At 45.8% G+C, this 14,773-nt stretch overlaps 1 protein-coding gene across 6 annotated transcripts in view; it reads left to right on the top strand.

The window, feature by feature from the left end:
- RCAN1 (regulator of calcineurin 1) overlaps positions 1-14,697 on the top strand; it is a 94,040-nt gene extending 79,343 nt beyond the window's left edge. For 4 of the 6 annotated variants that reach the window (XM_072806872.1, XM_072806868.1, XM_072806871.1 and 1 more), the window contains exons 2-4: positions 6,809-6,982; positions 9,952-10,111; positions 12,906-14,697. In XM_072806872.1, coding sequence (XP_072662973.1) covers positions 6,962-6,982; positions 9,952-10,111; positions 12,906-13,078 — 354 coding nt within the window. In that variant the 5' untranslated portion in view covers positions 6,809-6,961 and the 3' untranslated portion in view covers positions 13,079-14,697. Of the gene's footprint in view, positions 1-3,607; positions 4,023-5,371; positions 5,411-6,808; positions 6,983-9,951; positions 10,112-12,905 lie in introns of those variants that run through there. The other 2 variants (XM_072806869.1, XM_072806870.1) reach the window with 2 other exon arrangements.
- Positions 14,698-14,773: the final 76 nt, after the last annotated feature.

The raw sequence follows: 14,773 nt of genomic DNA, 5'->3' as shown, positions 1-14,773 counted from the left end.
TTGTATAGTAGCGTAGGTTGGAAGAACAAAGCTCCACATTATAGAGAGAAGGGCTACCAATATAAAGTGACAAAGAATTCCATTATCTCAGAAGCTAAAAAGTCAACCAAACCGCAAGTTCTACTAGCATTCAAGATAAATGCTCTTTAAAATGACACCTTTTATCTCAGCCAGGTGTGTCATTCCCCACACCCCCCACCCCACCCCTCAATCTTTTCGCAGGTTGCCTCATTCTTTGCTCTGCTTTGGTTTGCACATCAAAGTCCAAACTCAGTTTCCCTTGCTGGTCGGTTTGTAGAAAGTTTCCCCGGTGGCACATTCTTGGCATAGTTGTAAACTCCTTGGGGTTTATAAGGACGGGCTGAGGTCATCCTAACTCTTGCCTGAGGAATGCTGCAACAGGAATAGTGGAATTCAACATAAATCTCCATTTTTCCCCCACTGAAAATAGAAAACTTCTTAGTGAAAATATGCTCTAAGTGCGTGGAGCCAGAGCAAGCAAATGCAAGTTAAAGAGATTCATTTAGGATTTTTATGATACGAATGGAAGAAATGCAAACCATCTAAGGCTTTCAGTTGACTAAAGCATTTCATCTCTTCTTTAACTTCTGGTGTCAGTGTTACTATTTTAAGTGCAAGTTTTAGTATGCTTTTCAAGAGCTCTAATGAGACATTAGGCACTGCTGTCTTCAAATCACTTATATCCGACTAGCAAACAAGAATCAAGAATGTACTTGTCTCCCAAATGGCAAGGGAGGTACATTTGGGAAAAAGACAACCCTTTTAATACTTGTTTTGGAAGAATTTTTATCCTCCATGAGGAAAATCACTATTGACAACGTAATTCTTTGGCATAGGACATCCAGAAATCCAAGTTCACGTATAATAGACACGCAGTAGAAGAGCAGACATTCCTAAGGAGAGCTGTCAGATTAGCAGAGGAAGGGAAACCGAGATGAGCTTGCAGCAGTGTTACCTCTGGGGGCAGCGACAGGTGTCTCTCCACTTGGCCAGCCAAGGCTGGAGCCCAGGAAGCCTGTGCTGGTGGGCCCTAGGTGCCCTTCTCCTGGTCCAATGCCCTGGTCGCTCTTGTGACCCGGTGAGTTTTGCCAGAGAGCATTCTTTTCAACCTCCAGACAGTTGGCCACCATTTTGAGCTCCCCTTCTTGATGTAAAAATGGGAGCCCTCGGGTTCAAAATTGGGTTCAAATGAGCTTGAAATCAATTCAAAGGCAGATACGGAATTACACATTTTATGAGGCTCCTGGTGGGGCAGCCTACTGAAAGATCGATCATGGATCGTCTGTTGCTTTGAGCAAAGACAGATGAACAGTCTTCAACACTATTCTTTTGTTGTTGTTGTTTTCATCCATATAATGAAACAAAAATTATAAATCCGGGGAGCACAGGACTCTGGTCTCAGAGGAATACAAATGTTTCAGATCTGCCCACACAAACTGATCTGGAACCTCATCTCATGATTTTAAAAAAAGAAGAAGATGGGATCCCTGGGTGGCTCAGCGGTTTGGTGCCTGCCTTCGGCCCAGAGCGTGATCCTGGAGTCCCAGGATCGAGTCCCACATCAGGCTCTCTACAGGGAGCCTGCATCTCCCTCTGCCTGTGTCTCTGCCTCTCTCTCTGTCTCTCATGAATAAATAAATAAAATCTTAATAAATAAATAAAAGAAGAAGAAGATGATGATGAAGACGGAGAAATTAGCCTCTTCTTCCTCCTCTGATCACATTGTAACTCTATTTGTGAAGGACTCCCAGAGAAAGAGAAAAGAAGAGGCTAGGGGTTGGAGCTGGCGGGGTGCTGGGGGAGGGTGCACCTCAGAGCCATCCCCAGCCTCTCTGGAGGAGGGGAAGGTGGTTCTGTGTCTTCTACCTACCCCCTCTGTTTCCGCTCAGCACCCCCACCCTCCACCGACACCTGGCATACCCACACTACCACCACCAGAGCCTGTAGGTGTCATGAGGCCCATTGCAGACCACGCTGAACAAGCAGCACACCCGAGCACACCCTCCCCATCCCCAAGCACCAGCTCACGTGACCACTTCCCCTCGATGTTTGATGCATACCGGTACTATTCACAGTGTCCCAAACTTTTTTAGAATATATGCATTTAGATCTTTTCAGGTTGGGAGTTATGGGTAATTTGGCAAAGCAAACACCATAACTGGTTTCTTACATAACTCTGCAGTTGGCAGCAAGGCAGCGTGCATTGAAATTAAGCAACACTCATTCATCCGAGAAGACTTTGCTTTTCCTTTTTTGGAGGGATAAATGCTCTGGTTTGTTTTTTCTCCATCGTGTATATTCTTTTTATTATTGGCTGACTTTAATGATCCTCTGAAGTTCATTTTTACATGTGAATGGCCGGGTTCTGTTTAAGTTTGGGAAGCTTAGGAGGTGTCTCTGTGTGCCTCTAGACTGGAGAGTGCTTTTGTAAGTAAATTGAGTGCCTTTAGGTGATAATGAAATTGGGGAGATTGGAAAGGACCTAGGACCCAGGCTGCCAAGGGATCTAAACAGAGAAAGTGCTTAGAACTTCAGAGTTCCAGCCTTTGGAAAGAACTGGCATCGTGCCATCCCAGTATGCTTCTCCACACTGAAAAAGTGGCCAGCTGAACTTTATGTATTTATTTATTTACTTAGATTTTATTTATTTATTTATTTATTTATTTATTTATTTATTTATTTGACACAGAACAGAAGCAGGGTGGGAGGGGCAAGCAGAGGGAGAAGCAGTCTCCCTGGTGAGCATGGAGCCTCAGGGCCTGATCCCAGGACCCCAAGATCATGACCTGAGCTGAAGTCAGACACTTTACCACTGAGCCACCCAGGCACCCCTGAACTAACTTTTCAACATAGCATACATTCTTCCCATTTCTTCTTCCTTTCCTATTAAACAACAAGGACAACAACAGCAGCAACAATAGCAAAACTTTGTCTATGTGTCTCAGAGCAAGACAATGCCCGCAATGTTTCTTTTCTCAGCTTCACAGCCTAGATTCTCTAAAATGCTTTTGTATCTTTTTCTGAATCCTATAGCTGTTAGAAAAATGATCAAAGCCTTGCCTATTCCTAGTTCCCAAATTACAATAATAAGGTTTTTCCAGTGAAAAAAATCCCAGGATTGCTTGAGGATCTCTTCCCACGTTCCCACCGCGGAATACAAGCGGGAATTGGGACATTCATCCAGTAAAGTTCAATTAGGAAAAAAGGAAAAAAAAAAAAAGCCATATTTCAAAATGAATTCCACTTTTTCTTTAAAAACAGGGTTCACTGACCAAGAAAGATTTCAAAATGTTTTCCCTAATACCCCAACACGAAACTTTGAGGTTTTCAGGGAATTATAGGGATCAAACAACTAGTCAGGACTTGGGTTTCCAGGTCTCCCAAAGGCCCGAAACTCCCCTAGAGGCTAATGACTGTTTACTGCTGGGACCTTCCTCATTTTTCTTCTGTAACATTTTCCATCTTAAGAAGGATCGTCCCATTCAGCTGAGGAGCATGGTGTCTGAGTGGCTGAATGGAATTACTACCAATGGAAACTATGCTCCAAGAGGGGTTGATAAAGCAGCTGCAAGGCAAACCTTGGCTGTTTTTTCCATCCCCTCCCCAAGCAAAGTTAATTAGCATAGGGAAAATGACTAAGGTGTTGACGTCACCTCTTTCCAGTAGAAACTTAGACTCTGTCTCTGTCTGCCTGAAAGCATGCAGGACTTGACTCAGGAATTTGCTGTCCAAACAGGATGCTCTGAAAGCTGTGCCTTTTTTTTTTTTTTTTTTTTTTTTTAATCCCAGGGGGCTGGACTTTCGGTGCTTTTATAAGGGCTGGCTGGAGAAAGAACTTACAGCCTCTTGCAAAGGAACCTCACTTGGGGCTTGACTGCCTGAACCGCTTAGCGCTTTCACTGTAGGAAAGCAAGATGCACTTTAGAAATTTTAACTACAGTTTTAGTTCTCTGATTGCCTGTGTGGCAAACAGTGATATCTTCAGCGAAAGTGAAACCAGGGTAAGGCTTCTAAATCTAATGTGATTTTTGAGGGTTTGCAAAGCCTTCTGTTAATTGAGACTATTAACTGAAATATTTGCAGGGGTGTGATGTGGCTGTCTTGTGGGTTTGGGGGTTTGGAGATAAGTCCAAAATACTTGGAGCTTTATCAGTCAAAGCTGTTGCCTGAGGAATTAACTGCGAAGGAATTTTGAAAGCTCTCAATATTTGAAAACATCCAGGTCCCTTGACCGACTAGTAATGCAACTAGTTTTAATGCTGCGTTTTTCATCCTCCGTAGGCTGTAAGTAAACTTTTGGAGGGAAGCTTTTTCTGACAGTGGATAGAGCGGTCCACTTTGACATCCAGAGATCAGAATAATTTAGTTTTATCTTAGGAAGTAAGTAGCATAAAGATGTTTGTATGTTTGTAGTAATTACAAGGGCCTGTCCTCAAGTTTTCAAGTCTTTCGCAGAGAAAATGCAGCCATAGCAAATAATAAAACTGGATAAATAACTTAAGTGCGGGGATAAGTGTACCTCCTGGGAAGCAGCTCCCATTGATGGTAATTAGTATAATTAGTCGTTTTAATTACTATGCTTTTCTTCTTCATTTGATTAAGATGTAAGATTTTCATCAGTAGCTACCCAGCTGTCTAATTGATCTTTAACAGTATCGTATATGAATGAATTCTTTGTGTTCTGTTTGGGGATGGTCTTGTTCCATGCTTTATACTCAGCACCATATTGAAGCCTGTGAAGGTTTTGTGTCATTGTTGCTGTTTTTTTTTTTTTTAATTAAATCTAATTCCATAATTGTGTATGACGCCTGTGAGCCGGGACTGTGGTGTTTGAACTAGATATCAGAGCACACTGTATGTATGAAAAGCCTACAGAGCCCATGTATTTCATATTAGCCTTGTGTGAGTCAAAACTCATTATTTATTTAATTAATCAAAGAGCGATGCCATCCAACAACTGTAATAATAACCAGGTATCAGTTATTGGAACAAATAAGATTATTTTATAGGAGAACGGTATCACAGTAATACGGATTTAGCAGATACTGTGCCTTGCCTTGTGTTCTGGTCCTGAGCCCTGACTTGTATTCTAAAAATATTCCTCAAAGTCATCCCCCCTAAATTCTGAATCATAACTTCAAAACGAAGCAGTTGGTCACAATGCCTATTGATGAGGTCATGCAAAATTCCAAATTTATGCCCATACTCTGTGCCAGAAACTTGCCCGTCCTCATGCTCGGGAGAGGTGGAGAAAAAGTCACATGCAGCCAGATGAAATCCTCCGCGAAGCATCTGCTGCGCATTGTTCTCATTCTTCGCCCCTCTGCAAAACCCCTCGGAAATTCTCATAAACTAAAGAAAAACCATGGAATCCAAAGAGGGGAAGTCTGTGAGTTGTTCCCACCCTCCCCACCCCTCAACCTGCCCAGTGGAGACAGGCTGGAGCTCAGGTCCTGTCCTGCCTGTGCAACGGCTGGCACCTGGAGATCCCATTCCCTCACCTCTCTCTAGCACCGAATATTCTTTTTTTTTTTTTTTTTTTAAGCACCAAATATTCTTGAAAATGTTCTCCCCTCTTATAAGCCGTCCTCTGGCCCCTCTGCAGACACCATGCTTTCCACAGGTTTGCAAAGAACTTGATGGGCCCCCTCCACCTCTTCTTCTGCGTGGATTCCCTTTGTAGAAGGCACGCTGCTCCCAGCGGACCCTCAGCCAGTCCTTTCTGCCTTTCACAGAGTTCCCACAACCTGCCCTCAGTCTGGAAAAAGAGACTCAGAAAGCACAATGCCTCCAAGCCCATACAGTCTCTCTGGAAGTTTCGACAGCCTGTCAACTCCCTCCCAGCTACCCCCACCGCCTCCTGCTGACACCCCCTCCCAGGACCCAGCACGGCAGGGGGCTCTCCAAAGAGCTTTTCCCAGAAGGCTGCTGAGCTCGCTCCTGAATCAAAGCCTGACACCCTTGAACTTGGGCATTTCCATTCTGAGAGCTCACGCTGTTTCATGATTTTCACTGGCCTTTGTAACACTGGAGCTAGAAACGAACACATGTGAAAGCCAGCCTGCAGAAATGGGTCCATTTGCAGAACCTTAATTTTTAAGCTAGTATTATTTTAGTGGGTTAAAAAGTAACAGACCAAGTGGGAAAACAATAGGGAGATTTCTTCTTAAACCTCTTCCTGTACATGAAGAAACGCAAGGTTTCTTATTAACTTCGCTGTTTCCCAGTGCAATACAATTTTTCGTTTGCAAATCAGCCTTCGGTGTTCTTAAGCCCTAAAGAATATCCAATGCACACTGCAACACCCCAAACTGAGCAGTGGGATGGGAATTCACGGGGCTGGGGAAGGTTGTTGGACATTAGGAACTGCCAGACCGAGATGGGGGTGGTGACAAATCACCAAGCCGGACCTCCCTGGAATGTCATCTGTCTCTACTTTTTTAATTTATTTTATTTATTTATTTTTTCGTCTGTCTCTGCTTTAAAAAGACTGTTTCTGTGACTCTAAGAGGTGTTTAAGTATTGGTACTTGTTCTGATTAAATGAATTTAATAAATCATACATTCTTACTTTCTTCTGAAATCACCCGTCCTGGAATTAAAAGGGCAGAAAGAGCAAATCTTCCTCAGAGAGGAAAGGCTGGGTCTCTGATTTCTCTAAGAAAGAACTTGGGGAGTGTTCTCGAAATGATAGCAGTCCACTTCCTCAAGAAGAAACGTAATGGGAGTCGACAAGACTCCTACGCCGGGATGTTCTAACTCCTTTTATTTTTGCTTTTACTTTTCAGGCCAAATTTGAATCCCTCTTTAGGACATACGACAAGGATATCACCTTTCAGTATTTTAAGAGCTTCAAACGAGTCCGAATAAACTTCAGCAACCCCTTATCTGCAGCAGATGCCAGGCTCCAGCTGCATAAGACTGAATTTCTCGGAAAGGAAATGAAATTATATTTTGCCCAGGTGAGTTGGATCCATGGACATGCATGCTTCTCCCTCTCCCCCCTTTGAAAGGTAGCTTTTATACATCGATTATGTTATAACATTGACCTTTTTACGATATGCATTTTGGCTGCAATATTGAAATTACAAAGCATCTCCTATTCCATTCATTCTTTTTTTTACCATGTATCGTCATTCATGATCATTTTACCACAACATTAAAATTTTTTTTAAAAAGATCCTTATAACAGGCACATAATAGTCTCCCATGTAGATACTTCAGGACACATTTAGCCAGTCTTTACTAGACGTTTCTCTTGTTTTCCGATTTTTCACTGTCACAGGTAATGCTGCAACGAACATTCTTCTACACCCTTTTTTAAAGCATGTCTATGTTGTCATTTGAGTGACAAAAGCAACACGAGATATCGAAACAACCCAAGTATAACACAAAAGTCCCTAAAGTTGAATAAATAACGTTTCCCAACCCTCCCTCCAAAGCCTTCCCCCTAATGTAACCACTTTTGAAAATCTAGTGTGAACCCTTGCACACTTTCTTTTTCACATATGCAAACACACAGAGTAGTTCATTTTCTTGCACAAAACGGTGGGGTTACTACAGCCTTCTCTTTTACGTAGCCACGTATGATGGACAACCTTCCCAGTCAATGTGTACCTCATGCATTGATTTATTTTTTTTAATTTATTTATTCATGAGCGAGATAGAGAGAGAGAGAGAGGCAGAGACACAGGCAGAGGGAGAAACAGGCTCCATGCAGGGAACCTGACCTCCAGGATCACACCCTGGGCTGAAGGTGGCGCTAAACCACTGCGCCACCGGGGCTGCCCTCCTGCATTGATTTAAAACTCGAAGAATTCATTTTGAAAAAGGCTAAGTTCATACTCTAAATCTTCAGTGCCTCCCTATCTTAAGAAAACATCAGCATATGGTTGAAAGCAAGCGACCTCAGAAATGGTCCCTGACCTTGGTCTGAGTAACACTGGGTGAACCTTTCCTGCTCATCCAGAAGGTAGTTGATGGCGTGCAAGGCTGTGGGCCTGAAGACTCTAGCACTCCAAGATCCCGTGCAGCAGGTTCCCAGGGATTTGCTCAAGGGTCGGGGCTAATGACATGTCCCAGACGGAGAGCAGACCTGAATGGGTCCCCACTCTGTACAGGTTCTGAGCAGCGCCGAGCTCCGCTCCGTGGAGAATCAGCAGTTTGCAAGTGGGGGCATGTGCTTCAGTACAGGCTGCCAGGCCTGGCTGGAAAGGAAAAAATGAGTTAACCAGACAGGGAGCAAAGGCTAAGAGATCCTCCTGGTAGCAGGAGTCCTGGCCCCAGGGCCCTCAAGGGCTGTGAAGGGTTTTGCTTTTTTTCTCTTGCTCGCCACATGTCCAGCTCTCCCCTCACTTGTCCTCCTCCTTCCAACCCTTCCTTCCTTCCTTCCTTCCTTTCTTTCTTTCTTTCTTTCTTTCTTTCTTTCTTTCTTTCTTTCTTTCTTTCTTTCTTTCTTTCTTTCTTTCTTTCTTTCTTTCTTTCTTCATGAGAGACACAGAGAGGCAAAGAAACAGGCTTCCTGCGGGGAGCCCTATGAGAGACTTGATCCCAGGATCCGGGATCACGCCCTGAGCCAAAGCCAGATACTCCCTCCAAACTTCAATGATAGGTGACCCATTGTCAAGGCAGCTCACAAAGTCCTATATGATTATAGAACGGTGATCCAGGGTCCAAGGGGAAGGAGCTTCTTGGATGCTGCTTTCTGATTAAAGCTGCAACCCCCCCACCCCCCGCCCCCCCCACCCCCCCCACCCCCCCGCGTTGGGGTTCTGAGCTCCCAGGCCTGTGTAGGAACAGACCTGGTAGGGAGGCTTCCTGACTGGGAGGAGGAGGGCTCCCTGGCGCCCTGAGGGGTAAATTAGAGCTGGGATGCGCTGCCCCCTGGTGGCCTATGGGAGGCACGGGTTCTGACCTCGGATTCTTCGTTGTGAGTACACCTCTTTCTGCATTTGGTCAGGTTCTGGATAATTACCTAGTCCCGCCGCAACTTTTTCTGATTTACTCAAGTAAATGCATGCTCCTCGTGAAAATTAAAATACAAAGAAAACCGCAACTGATAAGAAAGATGTAGTGCCTTTCTGGATTCCCCTCTAACCACTGATAGAACTTCTAAGCCCAAACTAGCATCATGGGTTATTGTTTCATGTTATTTTTTATTTTTTTTTTAATCTCCTGGAAGGTGGATCTTTTTTCCCCTTCCTCGTTATGGCATCTGATTTGGAGGCCCAGAGGGAGGGAATTGTGGGGTACCACTGGATGGGCAGGAGTCCAGGGGTCCCCATTCCTGCTTTGGCTCCTGAGAAACTCTATTTTTTTTTTTAAGATTTTATTTATTTGAGAGAGGAGAGCACGAGCCGGGGAGGAGGGACAGAAGGAGAGAGACAAGCTGACTCCTCACTGAGCAGGGAGCCTGACGCGGGGCTCAATTCTAGGACCCGGAGATCATGACCCGAGCCAAAAGCAGATGTTTAACTGACTGAGCCACCCTGATGTCCCTGAGAAACTCTATTATCTTGGGGCTGTTGCTTAGCTTTTTGGAGCTTCTGTTATGTCTCTGATATGAGGAGCTGGAAGAAATGGATTCTGAAATCCCTCTGACCTCAACAACAGTGCTTTATTTTTCCATTTCTACTAAAACTGTACTATTTTTCCATCAGTCTGGGTCAGTGGTAATCCCTTGCCATCCCTGTGCCTGTGGGTCCCAGTCCTGGGAGGGGGCTCTAATCAGGTTAGCACCATAACCCGTCACCTTCTCCGTATAGACCGTATCACGAGCCATCCTTGAGCACACGTCCTGGGCACACGTTCTGCTGCCCAGACCTGGGCTTGTCCTTTCTCACCTGTCCTCCACAAGGTATCCCTAGGTGCCATTGCATCGCTTGGGTTCTTTCCTCAAGAAACATCCACCTGTGTTTCTTTCTCTCCTCAGACTTTACACATAGGAAGTTCCCACCTGGCTCCCCCAAATCCAGACAAGCAGTTTCTGATCTCTCCTCCTGCCTCGCCGCCGGTTGGTTGGAAACAAGTGGAAGATGCTACTCCTGTCATAAATTATGATCTGTTATACGCTATCTCCAAGCTAGGGCCAGGTAAGCTGTGCCCTTGGGTGGGAGCGGGGAAGGAGATGGTGGGAAACTGCTGGAGGGCCGAGACAGAGATGCTCACCTGCCGCAGGGAACAGCCATATCCTTGTGGCTAGGAATTTCATTTCTGGTCAAGGTGGTTTCATCCATTGATCTGATTCTCACCGGCCCTTTTAAATGTTCAAGAGAACCATAGAGAGGAGAGGAGAGCCCCGGTCATGCATGCCGCCACTTGGCCCCATTGAGGTGCTCCCCTGCTGACTTGCCAGAGAAAAGTAGAGGTTCCAGTCCTCTGATGCGACATCAGGTGTGAGTATTCAGGGACATAACAGGTGCCCTGGCCTCAGTCTTCTCCACAGAATGGGTATTACCCAGTGGAGTGGTGAGCAGTAGAGGTAGAAAGCACTTCAAACAGTGCCTGGCCCATGGGCAGTGCCCAGTACATGATTTTTGGAAGCAGTAAAATGTGGGTGGTTCCTGTCTTACCTGCTAGGGTGTGGTGAGTGGGCAGGTGCAAGGGGCGTCAAGTGGTTCGAGCGCACCCTCCTGCCCTATCCATAGAGCAAATGTAATAAATGCTGAGGCCATCAGCTTCTCCTTTCTCCTTGACCAGCAATCTGAGCATGTTCCTTTGGATTGAGGGTTTTATTTCTTGGACCATCAGCAGTTTCATGTTGAAAAGATTACATTTCTGAACACACTGCCCCGGCGGAAATTCCCTCTGTGGGAGTGAGCAAGAATCACGTTACTTACTGGTAATGGTGGCGTGAAGGTCAGGGTCAGGATGGCCAATCTGAGGAAACGGGAGCTCCTCCCAGCAGCTCCTGGCTCAGGCACATTAGCAGAGCTGACGGGTGGAGTCCACCTAGATTCTAGAGAGAAGAAATGGGACCTCCACCTGGGGAGATGACAAACTGCTCCAGAGCCAAGAAGTGCTGCTAGGGACAATTCTTCACATTCCAGAATCTACCACTCCTTTACAGAAGGCTAATTTGAGAAGCCTCTTCAGAAACTAGACATAATAAAACCCACTCACCCTTCATTTGCTTAACGGTGAGCTAGAACCACATTCTTATTTGGCTGTACTTTACAAAGATTTTGCAAATGTGGCCCGATGCCAAAGCTTTCTGGATTGTGGCCAGTCCGTAGGTAGATAAGGATCCTGACCAACGTGATCTTGTGACCCTCCACCTTCATTCCCTCTCTAAGAGAGCTGAGACTCGCCCACCTTTTCAAAGCCACTTGCACTGATATTCCAGATAGAGAAAAAACTTTGCGTGTTCCCAAGAGTCCCCAGAGTAGCATGAGGCAGGTCCAGAATCAGGCTAGAGGCAAACCCACCCCAGCCCCCCCAGGAGGGTAGAGCCAACTGAAGCAAACCCTCGTCCCCCTACCTGTTTAAATCATAGCATTTCGACTACACCCAACTTCCCACCAGTAATGATCCCCGCTCTATTTGTAAACATTAGTAAAACTAGGTGACACTCGTCGGGCCTGTGTCCTGTGCACTAGGTCAATAACTTGCCTTGCACTCAGGTAATCAACTTGGTGAGGTCAGAGTCACTATCATCGGAAGGTCACGGGGATATGAAAAAGTGTGCCCATGGGCTCCGGCTCCTGAGTGCTCACAGCCCACGGGTTGGCCAACTGCCTCCCTCAGCCCTTAAGATGCAGCCAGACCCGCACCATAGATTGCTTCTCAGTTACAGAAGACTCATCCGTCCCACCCTTGCTGGGCCAGAGCCACCTGAACTGGACCAAACCTGGCCAAACTCAGGCTGACACAGAACTGCAGGACACTCCCGACTCCTGGGGGTGAAAGTTGTCCTCTGAGAAGGGATGCTGCGGTCAGAAATGTTTTCGGAGTGCCTGGTTCAGACCAGCCATAATTACACCTCCTGTCCCCAGTGTGTGCTGTCCCCCCAGAGCCTTGAGAGGGGGAGTCTCGAGGTGGCCCTTCCTAATGTGTTTTATCCATGCACTGTCTTTGCCTGAATGCTCACTCCTCACACCTCGCTGGGGAGTCATCTGGATAATTTTAGGAGGCCCGGTGAACAGGTTAAGTGTAATTAAAAATACAGCCCTTGGGGCACTTGAGTGGCTCAATCAGCTAAGTGTCTGACTCTTGACTTCCACCCAGGTCACCGTCTCAGGATGGCGAGATGAGCCCCAAGTTGGGCTCCGTGCTGGGCGTGGAGCCTGCTTGGGATTCTCTTTCTTCCTTTCCCTCTGCCTGCCTCTCACATTCAAATAAATAGATAGATAAATAAATAAAATACACTCTTTCCATACTCCTCTTTTTTAAAAAAATATTTTATTTATTTGTTCATGAGAGACACAGAGAGAGAGGTAGAGGGAGAAGCAGGCTCCGTGCAGGGAGCCCGATGTGGGACTCGATCCTGGGTCTCCAAGATCACGACCTGAGCCCAAGGCAGATGCTCAACCGCTGAGCCACCCAGGCGCCCCTTTCCATACACCTCTGTTCACAGTGTTTAAAAGCAGAGTAATACGTAATGGTGACTATATCTATATCTATTTAAAACTTATTATATTTATATATATACATTTTTATATTATATTTGTGTGTATCTATCTACATATATATATATATATATATTTTTTTTTCTGCTAAAGCCACCTAAGGAATGCCAATCCAGAGCAGATCTGGCCGTGTCCCTCAATCCCCACTGAACAGCCACAGCATCTTGGCCAGTCAGACCCCTCCATGCTTTTTTCCCCATTTTGCTCGTGCCCTCTGGCCCCTGCCTGCCTTACCCTGTCATTTGTCCTCCTCCTCCAGGGGAAAAGTATGAATTGCACGCAGCGACCGACACCACCCCCAGCGTGGTGGTCCACGTCTGCGAGAGCGATCAGGAGAACGAAGAAGACGATGAGGCGGAGAGGATGAAGAGACCCAAGCCCAAAATCATCCAGACCAGAAGGCCGGAGTACGCGCCTCTCCACTTAAGCTGAACTGGCCCTTCCCCCAGGGGAGAAGAAGTATTCTGAATCACACCCACGGGGAGAAATCTTGTACTGTGGAAGTGGCCGCTCACGACCCGGGAGGTGACAGCCGTGATCCCGGTGGCAGAAACTCCAGTTCATGTTGCTCAGAAGAGAATCGGGGCTCCGACTCCTGGTCCTGATGCTGCGCCTCTGCCGGTGTCCGTGGCTTCCGGGAATGTCCTGAGCCCATCACTGAGTTTGAGGTGATCGCACAAGGACATTTGGGCACGTCTCGGGAAGACTGATAATGGTAGCGTTCCCTACTTGTTCTTTTCCAGTAGGTTCTGTTTTCGTCAAGGGCAGCTTCATCCCTGGGTGTGGGGAGAGCCTTCTGTTTCCAGCCAGCCTGCGGGGTAGGCTCTCTCTCCTGTTAGGCAGAGGCACCGCGGTGCCACCAAGTGTCTGGGGCAGAAACGTGAAAACGAGAACGAGGCAATGTGGGATTTGTAGTGTTTCATTTTCTCCCCCCTCATGTTCTAATGTTTGTGCATGTATACTTACTGATTTTCAGAACTAACCTTTGTTCGTGTATAGAGTTACGCCACTGTTAGTTTTACATCTTTTGGGAAGACGGGAGAGCATTTGAAAAATCTGTCATCACCTTTCCAGATTCCTGACTCTTTTCGCAACTGCAGTCACACGGGGAATCTCACCGGCCACACGGCCGCCCCGCATCCTAACCCCCCGCAACATCCACCCTGTGCTTTGGCAAGAGAAGTCGAGCTTAAATTCCTGTGTAGAGTTTCGCTTTATAAAATTCAGAGAATAGCAGTTTCACTGCCAACTTTCAATGGGTGAGAAATTTTAGTTTAGGTGTATTGGGTCAGACATCGGTTCCATTGATTTCTTTTACGTGGTGGTTTATCCACATGAATCGTAGCCCAAAAAGAAACCTTTTTGGTTTCTTGGCTGAGATAGTTGATTTTTTTTTTTACTCCACTAAAACATCAAGATAAACTTGTAAATAAAGCTGATAGCATATATTCATACCTATTGTACACTTGGGTGAAAAATATGGCAGTGGAAGAGTGGTGTCAGACTATTACCCTACCTGTGACTTGTATGTCGTAGAAAACGCTGTTAAACGTTGGACAGGACTTGAATTCAAAGCATGTGAAGTGGATATCGTACACGTGTGGTGGAATGCAAGAGATGCAGTGCCTTTCCCCATTCATTCCCGATGGAATCGTTACAGTCGGTTAAAGTCTGTAATTTTTTTTTTCTAGTTGTAACGTGTCTGTCTGGTAAATAGGTATCCTATTTTGGCCTTACGATACCGTAACAAAATGCATCGTTTTGAAAATACCTAATGCCAAGTAACAGTGCATGCTTTGGAAATTTGGAAGATGGTTCCCTTTAAGAAGCAAATACATATTTGATTGTTCATATCCAGAAACTGACTGAATGTTCTCAAAACGCTGTTTACAGTACTCGGTGAGGTGGGGGGGCAGGTGAGGGAGAGATCATTGCCCAGCTGTTCAAGTGTTCCTGGTTAAGTGCTTTTAAACTGGAGAGGCTAACCTCAAACTATTTTTTTTAACTGCAGTCTATAATAATAAATCAGCACAATATGCTCTTTACGGAAAGGTTCGTGTTTGTGCCGTTTTATTTCTGATGCTCCGTCTGGGAACTCTTTGAAGCCTGCAGTCTCAAAAGGAGACA

Source organism: Canis lupus, chromosome 30 (assembly GCF_048164855.1).
Source record: "Canis lupus baileyi chromosome 30, mCanLup2.hap1, whole genome shotgun sequence".
Lineage (NCBI taxonomy): Eukaryota > Metazoa > Chordata > Mammalia > Carnivora > Canidae > Canis > Canis lupus.
This window is presented reverse-complemented; position numbering and strand designations above follow the sequence as displayed.